At 37.3% G+C, this 15,806-nt stretch overlaps 1 protein-coding gene across 2 annotated transcripts in view; it reads right to left on the bottom strand.

Annotated features, from left to right (window-relative positions):
• Positions 1 to 15,806, bottom strand: part of STAM (signal transducing adaptor molecule) — a 73,945-nt gene that overhangs the window by 41,909 nt on the left and 16,230 nt on the right. The window contains exons 2-3 of one of the 2 annotated variants that reach the window (XM_028826032.2): positions 14,280 to 14,364; positions 864 to 967 (exon numbers count right to left, since the gene is read on the bottom strand). Coding sequence is in view for 1 of the 2 variants with exons in the window: in XM_015146566.3 (XP_015002052.3) it covers positions 14,280 to 14,364 (85 nt within the window). In the remaining variant the exon portion in view is untranslated. The remainder of the gene's footprint in view (positions 1 to 863; positions 968 to 14,279; positions 14,365 to 15,806) is intronic. The other variant, XM_015146566.3, reaches the window with a different exon arrangement.

The raw sequence follows: 15,806 nt of genomic DNA, 5'->3' as shown, positions 1-15,806 counted from the left end.
TTAAACTGAGGAACTTAGGCCCTTGACAGCTCCCCACATCAAGCTGTGCCTGGAATGTTAGGTATTCCACCTGCAAACTCAAATATTGAACTAAATGTGTCAGATAATAGTTGTAACACTAATAGTTAACACTTAGGGAGTGCCTGCTTTGTGTTAGATGCCGTGCTAAGAACCTTACAAGCAGACAATCCGACTCTTCACCACCAAGTGATAAAGCTTTGGCATTTAACACCTCTCTTTTGTTGGGCTGGTTTGTGGGGTTTTTCTCCTTAACTATTTATCTCCCCGTCATGAGGGCTGCTGAAGGCAGGGCCCAGGGTTACACAGCTTATCCTTGACATGCCACTCCTTAACCATGCCCTCTGGCACATAATAAACTCTCAATTGAAATTTGAGAAAATGAAAATAAGAATTATTTAGCAACTGCTGTTGCTCTCCCATGACTGAATTTAAAACACCGTCATTGTGAAAGGGGCCTAGAATTGTGCCTTCAACATGGCTGATGCTCAAAACAAAGTCACTGAGCAAAACACAAAAAATGCTACTTTTCACTACTGTACAACTAATATTTAGAATAACTCATCTTCCTTATAAAGCTCTGTTTATTACCAAGTTCTGCATATCTTCCACTGAGTTCGCTAAGTGGAAAACGCACATCCTTTCATAAAATGTAGTTAATAAAACTATAATAAAACCATGATAAGGGGGGAAAACGCACAATAAATAGTGCTGGGAGAAACAGAGGATGTGAGAAAAAGAGACAGGTGGCAATAAACACAAATAAAATATTTTGCAAAAATAAATGGTAAGAGAAAATCTGCACGTGCACTTAGAAGAGTCTACCAAAGGTTTTCATCACCTACCTGTTTAAGGGGTGGGCAAATCCTCATCTCTCTCAAAAAGCTTCTTAAAACCCCATTTTGGTATTTTAAAACTTTTTGTAAGACACATCCTCTCTTTTCCTTATCTTGAGATGGGGAAAGAAAAAGATAGGGGTCAGGGACAGGGACAAAGAACAGGGAAAGGAGAATTATCTCTCACCTTTCCCAGTTTTCCACCTAAAAATACCTACTTCTCTTATTATTTGATAAATGACCACAACACAAATCACACTGCTGTAAGATGTCACAGAAGAGCAACATTTCTGAAGGTCAGTTTCCAAAGTCAAGGTGTAAGGCCAAAACTGTAGTTAATCCATGTTCTTTGATTAGGGATTTACCTATTGGAGAATTCATGAACCGTCTCTCAAATGTGTCAATATAGCCAACTTTTCCTCAATTATTAAAGCAAAACTGTTACTTTGAGCAACAGCTGAAGAAGCTGGCTTGCATATAGGACTGTGTTAGATAAAATATGCATGCTCCGAGCAAGAATGGTCCTCAGCACAGCAAGGTACTGCCGCTATGAGAAAAGTGGGAATTGTAATTGTGAGATAGCGCATGTAAGCTCACTAAATGAATTGGCACGCACAAGTTTTTTGGGAAGAAAACCTGAGGAGGCTGGAAAAGAATACAGTTAAATTCAGTAGGTTAAACATGTAAATGATACAGCTCAATTCTACAGTCAGAGGATCAAGGAAAACTAAAAGCAATTTGCATTCCTGCAATTCTCTTTTCCAAAAAAAGTGAAATTTCAAATGTCTTTGAATGGCCCACAGTAAGTTTTCAACAATGTCACTATATTATTTATAAACATCTATCTACTTACAGGTATACTGTTGTACAGTTATGAGAGATCTATAGCTCAACGTTAAGCACAGTCACCAGTTAGTGAGATTACCTGAAAAGGTATTTCCATTACTACATAGGAGGAAGCCAAGAATATTTAAAGCTATTATTGGAAAAAGGAGTCAAGATTTGTGACATCCTATGCTGTATAAAACTTTTGAAAAGTCTCTTATTTCAAATAGCTCTATATTTCGGTTGAAAGTTACTTTTTAGTATCATAAAAACCATATGCTGAGCAGTGACAGGAAGATTTTATACTCTTAAGGAAATTATTGTCATTGAAAAGACAGTAAATTTAAATAATTCCTGTATATATTACTAAATTAATCAATGATTTTTAGACCAATCAACTTTTCAAAATGAGGATATCACCTCTTCATTATCCCTCTCTCAGGGCATAACAAAATAACAGGGTATTTGCCTAAAAGTATTGCAAATGTAAAAGAAAAGTGATCAAAACAAAAATTATCAATAGCAAAAATAATAAACAACATAGCTAACAAATATGTTTGCAGGGTTAACCTCTAATAACCTATGAAGTCGGACTAAAAAAGTGCAAGAACACTAGTGAAAGACTATCTGGCATGTTGCATCCCTGATCCCTACTAGTTGCTACTGATCAACATCAGTAGTAACCCCCCTGTCATGGGACACCTGAAACCATCCCTAATGGAGCAATACCACCCAGGTTGAAAACCATCACTAAACAAAAGAAGCATTATGATACAGTAGAAAAAGGATTTGAAGCTTTGACAGACCTCATCTGTAAAAGAGGAGATGTCTAATACCTCCTTATCAGAATGTTAATACAAAACTCCTAGACTCATGCCAGGGATTGAAAGACTCTCAACAATGTTAGTTCTTGAAAGCACAAAAATGTCTCATTCTTTCTTTACTTTTACAACTGTAGCTTTCAAAGTTATTTTAGAGTGATTTAAACTTTACATCCTCATCTAAAATGCTATGAAAAAAGCTTTACTGTGGTTGACCATTCAAGGACATATGTATTTCTATACTGGAGGAAGGAGGAGTATGTGTATGCATAGCTTTTATAGGTCTTAGAAAACCAGGACCTAGCGGGCACGACGGAGCTAAAAGACATGGGAACTGAAATCTTTGCTGAATGAACTAAATATTTTTAGAAATTAACAGATAATATAAACGCTCCTTGAACATTAAGCCTTATTTAGATGCCTTTCATAAGTGTCAAGGCATGTCACAGACGTAAGAGAATTCTAATATAAAAATACAAAAGAAATCACAACAGAAATAATGCAATCCTTATATACGAACACATTCAAAATGCAAATTTGATTTGTAACACACATTACGTAAAACATAATCCACACAACATATAAAAAGGGGCAAAATATAGAGTACAAATATCAAATTCTTCCCTTAATGTTAAGCTTATTAAGTAGGCATTTCTTATGAGATAATGGAACATGAATATAGATAAATATACACAGGGATGTTATTTGACTATTTAACAAACAGGTTCATGTGAGTCCCAAAGGACTTCATTAGAAAAGAGGTAAACTAAACTTCTACATATCGAACTAAAATATTGAGGATTAAATTCAGTATAATATTTTCAGTTTCCCAGACCATATAACACTAAGGTATATTTCAAACAAAACACAATGTAACATAATGTATGGGGGAGAGAGGAATCACCAAAAACTTTAATATAAGATTGGTATGTCTTGATTCGTAATTTTAACCTTCAAATATAACTGCTCATACAAGCACTTAAGCACACAGCACAATGAAGGTAGAAAAAAACATAAAATGGGAAGTAAAGAACTCTGACTTCTAATTTTGCCTCTGCTCACTCCTTTTAGACAAGTCACATTAAAATCTCAGCGCTTTAGTTTTCTCATCTGCAAAACAAGCTCAACAGTCATTAGAACTCTACAGGTCTCATTCTGTAAAATATATGGTGTTTTTAAGACTTAGTAAAATAATAAAGTAAAATCATTGTCTAGGCAAGTAAAGATAGAAAAATCAGCTCGCATTGGATCCCATTCCCTACTGCCTAGTCAACAACTTGACTTCCGTTATTATCCCGATTCTCTCCTGAATCATCATCTCAATTTCCTCCTCACAGTGCATCATTCTCTTCCAGATACACGGATGCTACAATCTCGTCTACCCTTTAAGAAGGGAAATTCCCCGCTGCGTGCGGTGGCTCACGCCTGTAATCCCAGCACTTTGGGAGGCCGAGGCGGGCGGATCATGAGGTCAGGAGATCGAGACCATCCTGGCTAACACTGTGAAACCCCGTCTCCACTAAAAATACAAAAAAACAAAAGAATTAGCCGGGCGTCGGGGCGGGCGCCTGTAGTCCCAGGTACTCGGGAGGCTGAGAAAGTAGAACGGCGTGAACCTGGGAGGCGGAGCTTGCAGTGAGCTGAGATCCTGCCACTGCGCTCCAGCCCGGGCAACAGAGCCAGATTCCGTCACAAAACAAAAACAAAACAAAACAAAAAAGAACGGAAATTCCCAATCAGTGAAAGAAAAACCCCACTGAAATAGCAGCAAAAAGGACAAAATACCTCATAAGAAACATTACAAAAAATGTACAAGACTTTTAAGAGGAAAACTTAAAAACACTACTAAAGGTTATAAACTAAAAGAGATGCTATGTTCTTGGATAGGAAGATTTAATATCACAAAGACATAAATTTGTTAATTTGAAACTAGGCCAATTTAAAAAGAAAGTTTTCTTTTTAAACCAGTCAACCCAATTTGAAAGTTTATCTAAGGAGTGTAGGAAGGGGAAAGAATATCTAAAAAAACACTTCAGGAAAAAAAAACCCTCAAGACCATGTCCCACCAAATGTCAAAACATATTAATAATTAAAACCATGTAGTAGCAGAATGTGTTTAAACACATACCAATAGGTCAAAAGAGAAAAACAGACTTAAATACATATGCAAATATAATATATAAAAGAAGTATTTCAAATCAGAAGAAAAAAAAAAGATGGACTATTCAGTAAATGGTGTTGGGATATCTGGTAGCCATATAAAAAAGAATAAAGTTAGAACCATACTTCATACTGCCTAACAGGATAAATTCCAAATAGATCAAAGACTTGAATGTAAAAACTAAAACCATACTGACGGCCGGGCGCGGTGGCTCAAGCCTGTAATCCCAGCACTTTGGGAGGCCGAGACGGGCGAATCATGAGTTCAGGAGATCGAGACCATCCTGGCTAACACGGTGAAACCCCGTCTCTACTAAAATACAAAAAAAATTAGCCGGGCGAGGTGGCGGGCGCCTGTACTCCCAGCTACTCGGGAGGCTGAGGCAGGAGAATGGCGTGAACCCGGGAGGCGGGGCTTGCAGTGAGCTGAGATCCGGCCACTGCACTCCAGCCTGGGCAACAGAGCCAGACTCCGTCTCAAAAAAAAAAAAAAAAAAAAAAAAAAAAAAAAAAAAACCCATACTGAGACTCTGGGGACAGTCTAGTGGCTTCTAACAAAGATAAACAGTCTTACCATATGATCCAGCAATCACGTTCTCACATATTTACCCAACTGAACTGAAAACTATGTCAACACAAAAGCCTGCAAATTAATGTTTATAGCAGCTTTACTAAAAGTCACCAAAAACTGGGAGCCATCAAGATGTCCTTCAGTAGATTAATAAATAAACTGTAGAACATCCATATAATTAAAGAGTATTCAGCAATAAGAAGAAATGAACTATTGAGCCACGAAAAGGCACATAGGAACCTTAAATGCATATTGGTAAGGGAAAGATGCCAGTCTGAAAAGGCTATATAGTCTATGATCCCAATTATACAACATTTGGAAAAGATAAAGTTGTAAACAGTAAAAAGATCAGCGGCTGTTTACAGTCCAAAAAGAGAAAGGAAAGGAATGAACAGATAGAGCATAGGTCATTTTAAGGTGATAAAACTATTCTGCATGATACTGTAATGATAGACACGTGTCATTTTAGTTAATAGTAATGTATCAATATTGGTTCATATCTTGTAACAAATGTATACACGAATGAAAAATGTGAATAGCCGGGCGCGGTGGCTCAAGCCTGTAATCCCAGCACTTTGGGAGGCTGCGACGGGCGGATCACTAGGTCAGGAGATCGAGACCATCCTGGCTAACATGGTGAAACCCCGTCTCTACTAAAAAAAATACAAAAAACTAGCCTGGCGAGGTGGCGGGCACCTGTAGTCCCAGCTACTCGGGAGGCTGAGGCAGGAGAATGGCGTGAACCCGGGAGGCGGAGCTTGCAGTGAGCTGAGATCCGGCCACTGCACTCCAGCCCGGGCAACAGAGAGAGACTCCGTCTCAAAAAAAAAAAGAAAAAAAGAAAAATGGGAATAATGGGGGAAACTGTGCCTGGGTTGACCTCTGTACTATCTGTTCAATATGCATTATGCTAAGCAATGTGCATTCGTTTTCCTTGCCTCTTCCAAACCATTCTCCCTCTTTCCTAAAACTGCCCAGCTCTAATCATGTCAGTCCCCTCATGTTGCAGTTAAATTTAAAAATCTCAAATGCCCCTTCACCTGTCAATTATTTTAGCTGCTGGATCACTGCCTCTCTCTCCAACATCACTCCTGGCCTAGTTCTTAGAGCTTTTAATAACAGTGTAAGTGATGCTTCCAACACCTTGGTTTTTCAACTTCTATCACATCTTATTAACTCCGATGGACCTTGGAGTCATTAGACCTTGTCATTACCAGTAATTGAAAACTCTCTATAGTATTAATTTAAAGCATCCTACATTCCAACCATCATCTTCCATTTTTCTAACTCACTCTGAAACCCAATTCTGTGCTCATTCACGGCAACTGATTTCTGTTCCATCTACTCTGTAACTTTCAAGTTCTTAAAAGGCATCAAGTTTTCTCTACCTTGCAGCATTCAGCATTCACCTACAGGCTATTCTTCTTTCTGGGTTGCAGTGCTTTGAACTCTTTGTCTCTTCTCAACATTAAAACCATAGCATAAATGTAATCCCTTCATACCAGTCTACCCTTTTGTTTTCCATTAAAGGACTCTGGTTACTAACTTCTTAGTTATTGACCATCATCTGTTTATCTGTTTATTTCACATCTTCCACCATTAGAATATCAGCACCATTGATGGCAAAGGCTATGCCTGCTTTATTCACCACTGTATAGCCAAAGCATGATACTTGGTATTCAGTGTTTGACAAATAAAAGAAAAAATGACTAATGCAAAGAAAAGGAAATGAATTAAAGAATTTCTGCCATGTTACAAAACTGAACGAAACATGGAAATCGAGATCATGTTTTAAAAAAAAATTCTGTGGGCTGGAAGAGGTGGTTCACGCCTGTAATCCCAGGACTTTGGGAGGCCGAGGTGGGCAGATCACAAGGTCAGGTGTTCAAGACCAGCCTGGCCAATACGTTGAAACCCCATGTCTACTAAAAATACAAAATAGCCAGGCATCGTGGCGTGCACCTGTAATCCCAGCTACTCAGGAGGCTGAAGCAGAAGAATCGCTTGAACTCGGGAGGCAGAAGTTGCAGTGAGCTGAGATCGTGCCATTGCACTCCAGCCTAGGCAAGAAGAGTGAAACTCTTATCTCAAAAAAATAAAAAAATTATTTAATTCTGCTGGAACCCTTCCCCTATTTTAAGTTATACAAAAGAATCCTAAATATGAATTAGATTTCTCACTTGAAAGCTGGGAGAATCTACAGTACCTAGAACTGCTGTGATGATCACACAAATGTTCATAGGGCATTTTAACAGAGTCTGGCAAATAATAAGTAGTCAATAAGTGGTGACTATTCTTAAAACAGCATTTAAAAGACTTTGAAGACAAAGTCCTGTAAAATGAGGATATGATTATAGGAAGAAAAAAAGACTTGAAAGCGGTCTGTTTCTCTACTGATGCTGCCCTTTCAACTCTAGGATATTCGGGTCAGAGATTATTTTTCCCTTACAAAAATCAGGAAATATTCTTTCACCTTCCTACTAAAGGTCAGAAATAGTCACAATCCAGTCCAGGACAAAATAATACAAAGCCAAGGAAAACCATTTTTAACAAACTCCTTCCCAAAGGCTTACATTTGTATTTTTCACAAAATACCAGTAATGACTATCATATGATCTTTCTCATTCTGTTAGAATAAATTTAGTACCAAAATATACCCATTAGTCAGGTAAAGAAAAAGTTACATGATGTTTTCCACCTTCAATCAACTATATCTTTCGCTAAAGCTAAGAAAAGACAATTAACATATAAAATAATAGAAAAATTAATCTAGAGGTCAATTACAGAACTTTAATTTTAACTTGTTATTGCAGATAATCAGTATCTATCCTCACATCTATGTTTACATATCATAATATAAACAAATCAGTCAACACTAACACAGAAAAATTATTTATGTGAAAACATGTTAAAGAAAACTGCTATTATCATTGTGAAAGTTCTCTTGATTTCTAAACAAATGAAGGCTGTTCAGCCCATCATATGACCTAATTGGCTGGGCATTCTTCACTAGTTACTCATACACTGGAAATTGCACACTGAAAATCATGTGAATATCTTGAGAGGTCAGAAAAAAATTTTAGAATGTTTGTTAAAGTTTTAGGTTTGGCATAATCAAGTACTTCAAGCTTAAAAAAAAACAAAACAAAACTACAACCTAAATGAAGTAAACAGGGATTACATCTAGTAGGTTTTCTGAAATTGAGATAATTACTAAAAATTATTAATTTTTATTCAGTAATTATGTGTATGTATTAGATATTTTACATGCCACTAACCAAAAATTAATGTTAAACTACAAAATAATTTCTAAATTTGTCCAATACTAATAGACTTTAAAAAAATACATTTCTAAGACTGACAGGATACAATAAGTAGTCAATAAGTGATGATAAGTAATTAATAAATGCAGAAGAGTATATACAATATGCTTATTACATGTAAATGGGGGAAAATGTATTCACATTTGTGTAAAAGAATAATGGAAAGATACAAAATATACAGAAGTGGTAGCCTATAGAAGATAAGAGCAGCAAAACAGGGAGAGGAATTAGACCTGTCACAATGTCCACCTTTTTAAACTGTTTTAATATTTGAGCCATGTGAATATATACCTATTTTTAAAAGAAGTAAATACTTTAAGGCCGGGCGCGGTGGCTCAAGCCTGTAATCCCAGCACTTTGGGAGGCTGAGACGGGCGGATCACGAGGTCAGGAGATCGAGACCATCCTGGCTAACACGGTGAAACCCCGTCTCTACTAAAAAAAATACAAAAAACTAGCCGGGCGAGGTGGCGGGCGCCTGTAGTCCCAGCTACTCGGGAGGCTGAGGCAGGAGAATGGCGTGAACCCAGGAGGCGGAGCTTGCAGTGAGCTGAGATCCGGCCACTGCACTCCAGCCTGGGCGACAGAGCGAGACTCCGTCTCAAAAAAAAAAAAAAAAAAAGAAGTAAATACTTTATATAAGCATGTGTATCTCTTTAAATCAACAAACATAAATACATACACATATGTATATGTGTAGTTTAAAGAACAGAAAATGGGTTTGTCTGGCTTTCTTTTTAAGAGAAGGAATTAAGAAAAAATTTTCACAACACCACTGAGAGCCATGTTTCCAGGTCACAGTTGTGACTAAATGAAACTTCACAATAATAGCTCTTTTCTCCCCCTTTAAAACCTAAGAATATTTTTCAAACTACCATAATTCTAAGACAGATGACTTTTTAAAAAGAAGCCAAAAGAGAAAAAAAAAGGTTAAATATGAACTATTTCATTTTATTTATCCTCTAAATAATTCTACATATATTACTAGCTACAAATCATTTTGATTTAAAAAATACATTATTACTGAAAGTGAAATTCTCCTCCTAAAGTCCTTCTACCATCTCTGAATTTGTCCTCTTAAAAAGATCGCTGCACTTTATAAAGTTTCAGGCTAGCACCAAATGGAAATAATAATTATTTTTCTAAACCTAGATTGTTGCCTGATATACAATTCAATTCCGAACTGCATTCCAATCTACAACATCCCTCTACTTCAAAAGACTCTATATGAATTTGTCTCTGGAAAACTCATGTCCCCTTTCCCGTCTCATCCCACTTACACGTCTTAGTCTTCTCTAAAGCACATCATGTATTTAGAATATCTCAATGGCAGCCTACAATACTGTTCAACATTCTTATGCTACCATCAGCAACCCATATCCAATCACAGGTTCCTACAAAACATAAACCAGATTTCTATAAGTTGTCCATATATACTAATTATAAAATGATTTAAAATATTAAGGACAAATGTTTCAGAGGAGCTGGAGGAAAGGGGAATGAGTTAGTGTTTAATGGGCACAGGGTTTCAGTTTGGGATGATGGATAAGTTCTGGAGACAGACAGTGGGCATGTGAGTGTACTTAATGCTACTAAAGTGAACACTTTAAAATAGTTAATTTTATTTTATATATATTTTTTACCACAAAAACAAAAACAAATGACATATTAGGAAGGATACAATAAGTATCCCACAGTTTAGTGCTCACCTGAAAGAAACCTAACAATTTGCTATTACTAAGTTGACCTGTCAATATATAACCCAATTCTATAAATGTTTATGCATTAGGCATGTAGACACAGTGCCTAGGACTCACAGTAATTTTAGAAGTACATGAAAATGTTTTAATTTCTTTTAAAATAAGGAAAAAGTGAACTTTTGCTTCAAAGAAAATGTTTTAATATATAATACTAACAAATTTTTCCTTAAAACAATGTAAAACAGTTTTAATTTTTTTAATAGAAAGAGGGGCCCAAGAAGTCAAAAGTGCCTATGGCCCATGAATGTCCTAATATGACCCTTATGTTTACCATTTCCTAATACAAGATTATCAAGGGAGAACAAGAAACAGAAAACACAACTGGAGATGTATGTTAAACAGTATTATTGAAAGAAACTACATACAGGAGCAATTACTGAAGGCCTGACACTTTTTAAAACCTCAGTAATACCAGAATAGTATCTCAATTATTGCTTAATCCTTTTCAAACAACTCTTTATTAACAAGAGCTATATAACAAGATATCCCATTTATGCACACAATAAATGTTTGAAGATTAACTTAATGTGGATTTAAAAGAACCAGAGAGCAATAACTATTAAAGGAGTCAAAACTAAGTGAGTAAGTGGGAAGAAAAAATGAGGGAAGGAAGAAGGAAGGAAAGGAAGAAGAAAAGGAGAAAACACTGACTAAAAGAACAAAGAGAGCCACCTTCATTACCGAATTCACTGAAGTTGAAAATATTTCTGAAGTAAATTAATAGACTTAGTATAACGTCAATTAAAATCCCCAACTGACAATTCAAATATTAAGGAATATACTGAGAGAAAGTACGCAGTTTAAAAATAAATTTGAAAAACAAACAAAAAAAAAGAGCATGTATCTAAACTTATTGATACTGGATAAAAACAAAAAGGCAAAAAATATTTTTAAAGCTATAAATTAGCAAATTTCAAATCTGAAAGGAAATAAAATAGGGAAAAGAATAACTAATAAACATTTCTGGCATAATAATGTGAACATGAAGAAAAACAAATTGATCTCTACAGCTTTGTGCTACATCATACAGAATTTCAGATGCATTACAAATTGATTTTTTAACTGGAAAAACATGGAATCTTTAGAGTTGTAAAAGGGGGTTTGCCTTTTGACAAACAACTTCAAGCAATTGACCCAATTATTACAGAAAGCGTCTACAAAATGAAAAACACCAAAGTAAAGATAAAAAGGAAACCAACAGAGTGAAGAACGAGAGGAGGGACTTTGCAGTTATAAAGACAGACAACATTTTTATCTCCAAAATACACACGAAGTGGTCTAGCTTGGTATCCAGTCTTCAACAGAAACTGTCACAAAATATGACTTCAATCAAAAGCAGGCAGAGTTGCACTCATTCAGCCATGTGCCAGATACTGTTATAAACACTTGATAAAACTAATCTCACAGTCACAACAACTCCCCTATGAAGATGATACTATTATTATTATCAGGTGGCAAACTGGAAAAGAAAGGCCCAGAAAGATAAGTTACTTACCCAGCATGACACAGCTAAACAGCTAGAGCCAGGATTTGAACCCAGGCAATCTCCCTCCAGAGTACATGATCTCCACCACTAAGCTACTGGCTTCTTTCCCATGCGCAACAAAAGTTCATGGACCATTCACTCTACAAATCTACTAGGTGTATATCTAAGAAACTTAAGTTCATTAGATATAAGTTACTAAAATGCAGGAAAAAACACAAATAAGAATAGTTTTGATAGAGTGCTTTCAGGATTCGGAGGATCACATCATTGTCAGTAAAGGGGATAAGGAAAGGCTTTGTGGAAGAAGTGATTATCTACATTGGGTCTGAAAGGATATGAGACACAGAGACGGGAAATTAAAGAGGAAAACATTCCGTCCTCAAGAAACAAAAGGACCAAAAGCATCAAACTAAGGTAGAAAAAAAGCACTGGAACTCAAATAGTTGAGCTGAAATGAATGTTATACAGGAGGGAAAAAAATGAAAATGAATGATTCAGAAGACTAAGGAGTTTAAACTGAACTCAGTATGGAAGGTAGGGGAGTAACATGAACACAGTTGTTATATGGCAACTGGATATAAGAATTAGAAAAGAGATGGAAATGGAAAGAAATGCCAGTGGGTTAATTCGCTAGCCTAGGCAAGGTAAGTAATGTCCAAAGTAAAGTAGGGCAAATAAAAATGGAGAAAAGGGAACACGATATGTAACACACAGTAGTTAAAAATTTTCAATTAATGAACCAGACCAGAATATACTACAATGTAAATACAACAAAGGGGATGAATGGGACCACATTTGGGAGATTCTTTGGGAACCTCATAGTGGGAGGACATTAGGGGCCAAAAAAAGCTAGAGTGGACAGTAGACAGCCCCTGAAGAAAACTGCCTCCGCACCATTTGGCTATGCTCAAAAACTTGATTAAGGAAGATTTTAAAACGTCAACATTTTGAGAGAGATTATGAAGGTAGATGGATAGAATTAAGTAATAAATGTGGAGGTGACTCAAGTTTTCACTGCAATGAAAGAATCATCTTGTCATTAATAGAAATGGAAAAACTGAAGGAAAGTAGGTTTAAAGCAAAAAGAGACAGGAGTTCTGGTTTTTAGATGGTGAGGTGATGGCTTACATAGAACGATATCCAGAAATAATGCAGTGTCCACAAGGCAAGTGCTTGAGTAAGAAGAGCTGAAAATACAGATGCCATCTACACAAAGACAGCAGGAAGTTGTGAGACCAAAAGAAAAAAATCTCAGAAATAAAAAATGAATCAGGCAAAGTTTTAGGAACATCTGTACTTTTTTTTTTTTTTTTTAATTTTTTTTTTTTGAGACGGAGTCTCGCTCTGTCGCCCAGGCTGGAGTGCAGTGGCCGGATCTCAGCTCACTGCAAGCTCCGCCTCCCGGGTTCACGCCATTCTCCTGCCTCAGCCTCCCGAGTAGCTGGGACTACAGGCGCCCGCCACCTCGCCCGGCTAGTTTTTTTTTGTATTTTAGTAGAGACGGGGTTTCACTGTGTTAGCCAGGATGGTCTCGATCTCCTGACCTCATGATCCGCCCGTCTCGGCCTCCCAAAGTGCTGGGATTACAGGCTTGAGCCACCGCGCCCGGCCGGAACATCTGTACTTAGGGGTGAAGGAAGAAGAGGCAAAGAAGACACTAGCAAAGGCTTAATATTACCACTGCAGATATCAGGTATATAATGCAGCAGTGAGTGCTTCCTAATCTTTTTCACATGAAAGCGCACAAATAAGACAACACAATTTGTGTGGCACAAAGCAGTAAATGAAACTGCTAAAGGCTAAATGCAGTTAGCCCAGGAGCTGAAGAAATCACCCATATCCACACCAAGTAATCCAATTATTGTACTGTTTGGAAAGCTCTGTAATATACGCCAAAAAGTTTAAGATTCTATTCCCCTAATCTTTCAACAGAAAGAAAAAATTTCTTTTCATTTCCACCTAACTGATTCATTAGTTGGAATGTTGCAAATCTGACAAAGGAGAAAAGAACTCAGAAATAACCATGAAACTTTGTAACTGAGAAATCACTAATAACTCTAAAATCAGTGGAAAAAATGAGACTGCAAAAGGAAATATGAAGGAGGGTGATTGAAGTATCAACTTTTTACCAGTCATGTTACCCTAACTGGTTAAAAGGTATATAACCTAAATGGGATGATTCTTCAAATCTTTGTAATAAAAATACTCTCTTTTTAAACGAAATTTAATGGTAATATACTTTACTTCCTGATCCTTCTTTTTTAAGAGACGGGGGTCTCACTATGTTGCCCAGACTGGAGTACATTGGCTGTTCATGCATGTAATCATCACACACGGCAGCCTCCAACTGCTGGGCTCAAGCGATCCTCCCACCTCATCCTACCAAGGCGCTGGGCCTACAGGTGAAAGCCACTGCACCTGGCCCTTCGTGTTTTTTAAAAAGGAAGAATAAAAATCCTTTGAAACGCTAAATACTCACCCAGTGCGAGACTGACCAACTTTATCACAGATATCCAAAATGAGGCCCCAGTCCTCAGCAGTATTCATCTCGCTGGTTGCTTTCTCTGTAGATTGTAAAGGGGATTGCAGAAACATTATTTTTAAAATCTTTAAAATATATATAATCACATTTAAATCACAAAACTATAGTATAATCAAGTCTTAACAACAAATCAGAATAGTTGCCAGCATTCTAGTTATTTTCATGGCCATCTTGAAAAGATGTACCCTCATTATCTCTTGCAATTATTTTCCCTATTCACAATGCAGTTGCTTCTTTACTTAGTATAAAATATAAGGCATTGATTTTTTTTTTATAAAAAAATTATATATAGGTCTACCACCATCTGCAAATCGAAAGACTAAAATAAGAAATATTATTTCATTAACGAAAGCTTATTCTTGCTAGTAAATCTTTATAAAAATGTTTCAGGTAGCCGGGCGTGGTGGCTCACGCCTGTAATCCCAGCACTTTGGGAGGCCACGGCGAGTGGATCACCTGAGATCAGGAGTTCGAGACCAGCCTAATCAACATGGAGAAACCTCGTCTCTACTAAAAATACTAAATTAGCCAGCTATGGTGGCGCATGCCTGTAATCCCAGCTACTCAGGAGGCTGAGACAGGAGAATCGCCTGAACCCAGGAGGCGGAGGTTGTGGTGAGCCGAGATCGTGCCATTACACTCCAGCCTGGGCAACAGAGCAAGACTTGTCTCAAAAAAAAAAAAGTTTCAGGTAATTAAGTTAATTATTTAGCTAGTTTTGTTGATGTATTTCTTTGATAATATGGAGAGGGGACTGAAGGAAAGAAAACCAAGTTTTGACTGAATGTATTTCCTTAAATAAAAACTTATTTAAGTGTTCAGAGAAAATAACTGCTTGTTGTTTATCCTAAGAAATTATTCTTCACTGGCCGGGCGCGGTGGCTCACGTCTGTAATCCCAGCACTTTGGGAGGCCGAGGCGGGTGGATCACTACTAGGTCAGGAGATCGAGACCATCCTGGCTAACACAGTGAAACCCCGTCTCTACTAAAAATACAAAAAAATTAGCCGGGCGTGGTGGCGGGTGCTTGTAGTCCCAACTGCTGGGGAGGCTGAGGCAGGAGAATGGCATGAACCTGGGAGGCAGAGCTTGCAGTGAGCCGAGATCGCACCACTGCACTCCAGCCCGGGCAACAGAGCGAGACCCTGTCTCAAAAAAAAAAAAAAAAAAGGAAATTATTCTTCAAAAGTGAAGAGGAAATAAACACTTTCTCAAACAAAAATTGAGGGAATCTACTGCAAGTACACCTGCCTTGCAAGCAATGTTAGAAGAACTTCTTCACAAAGAAGAAAAATGATTTAAGTCAGAAACTTGGATCTACATAAAGAAAAAAACAGCATTAGAGGCTGGGCAGGGTGGCTCATGCTTGTAATCCCAGCATTTTGGGAGGCCAAGGTGGGAGGATCACTTGAGGATGGGAATTGGAGACCAGTCTGGGCAGCAGAGCAGGACCTCATCTTTAAA

This window comes from Macaca mulatta, chromosome 9 (genome assembly GCF_049350105.2).
Source record: "Macaca mulatta isolate MMU2019108-1 chromosome 9, T2T-MMU8v2.0, whole genome shotgun sequence".
Classification (NCBI taxonomy): domain Eukaryota; kingdom Metazoa; phylum Chordata; class Mammalia; order Primates; family Cercopithecidae; genus Macaca; species Macaca mulatta.
The sequence above is the reverse complement of the archived record's forward strand: the minus strand, read 5'-3'. Positions and strand labels throughout refer to the sequence as shown.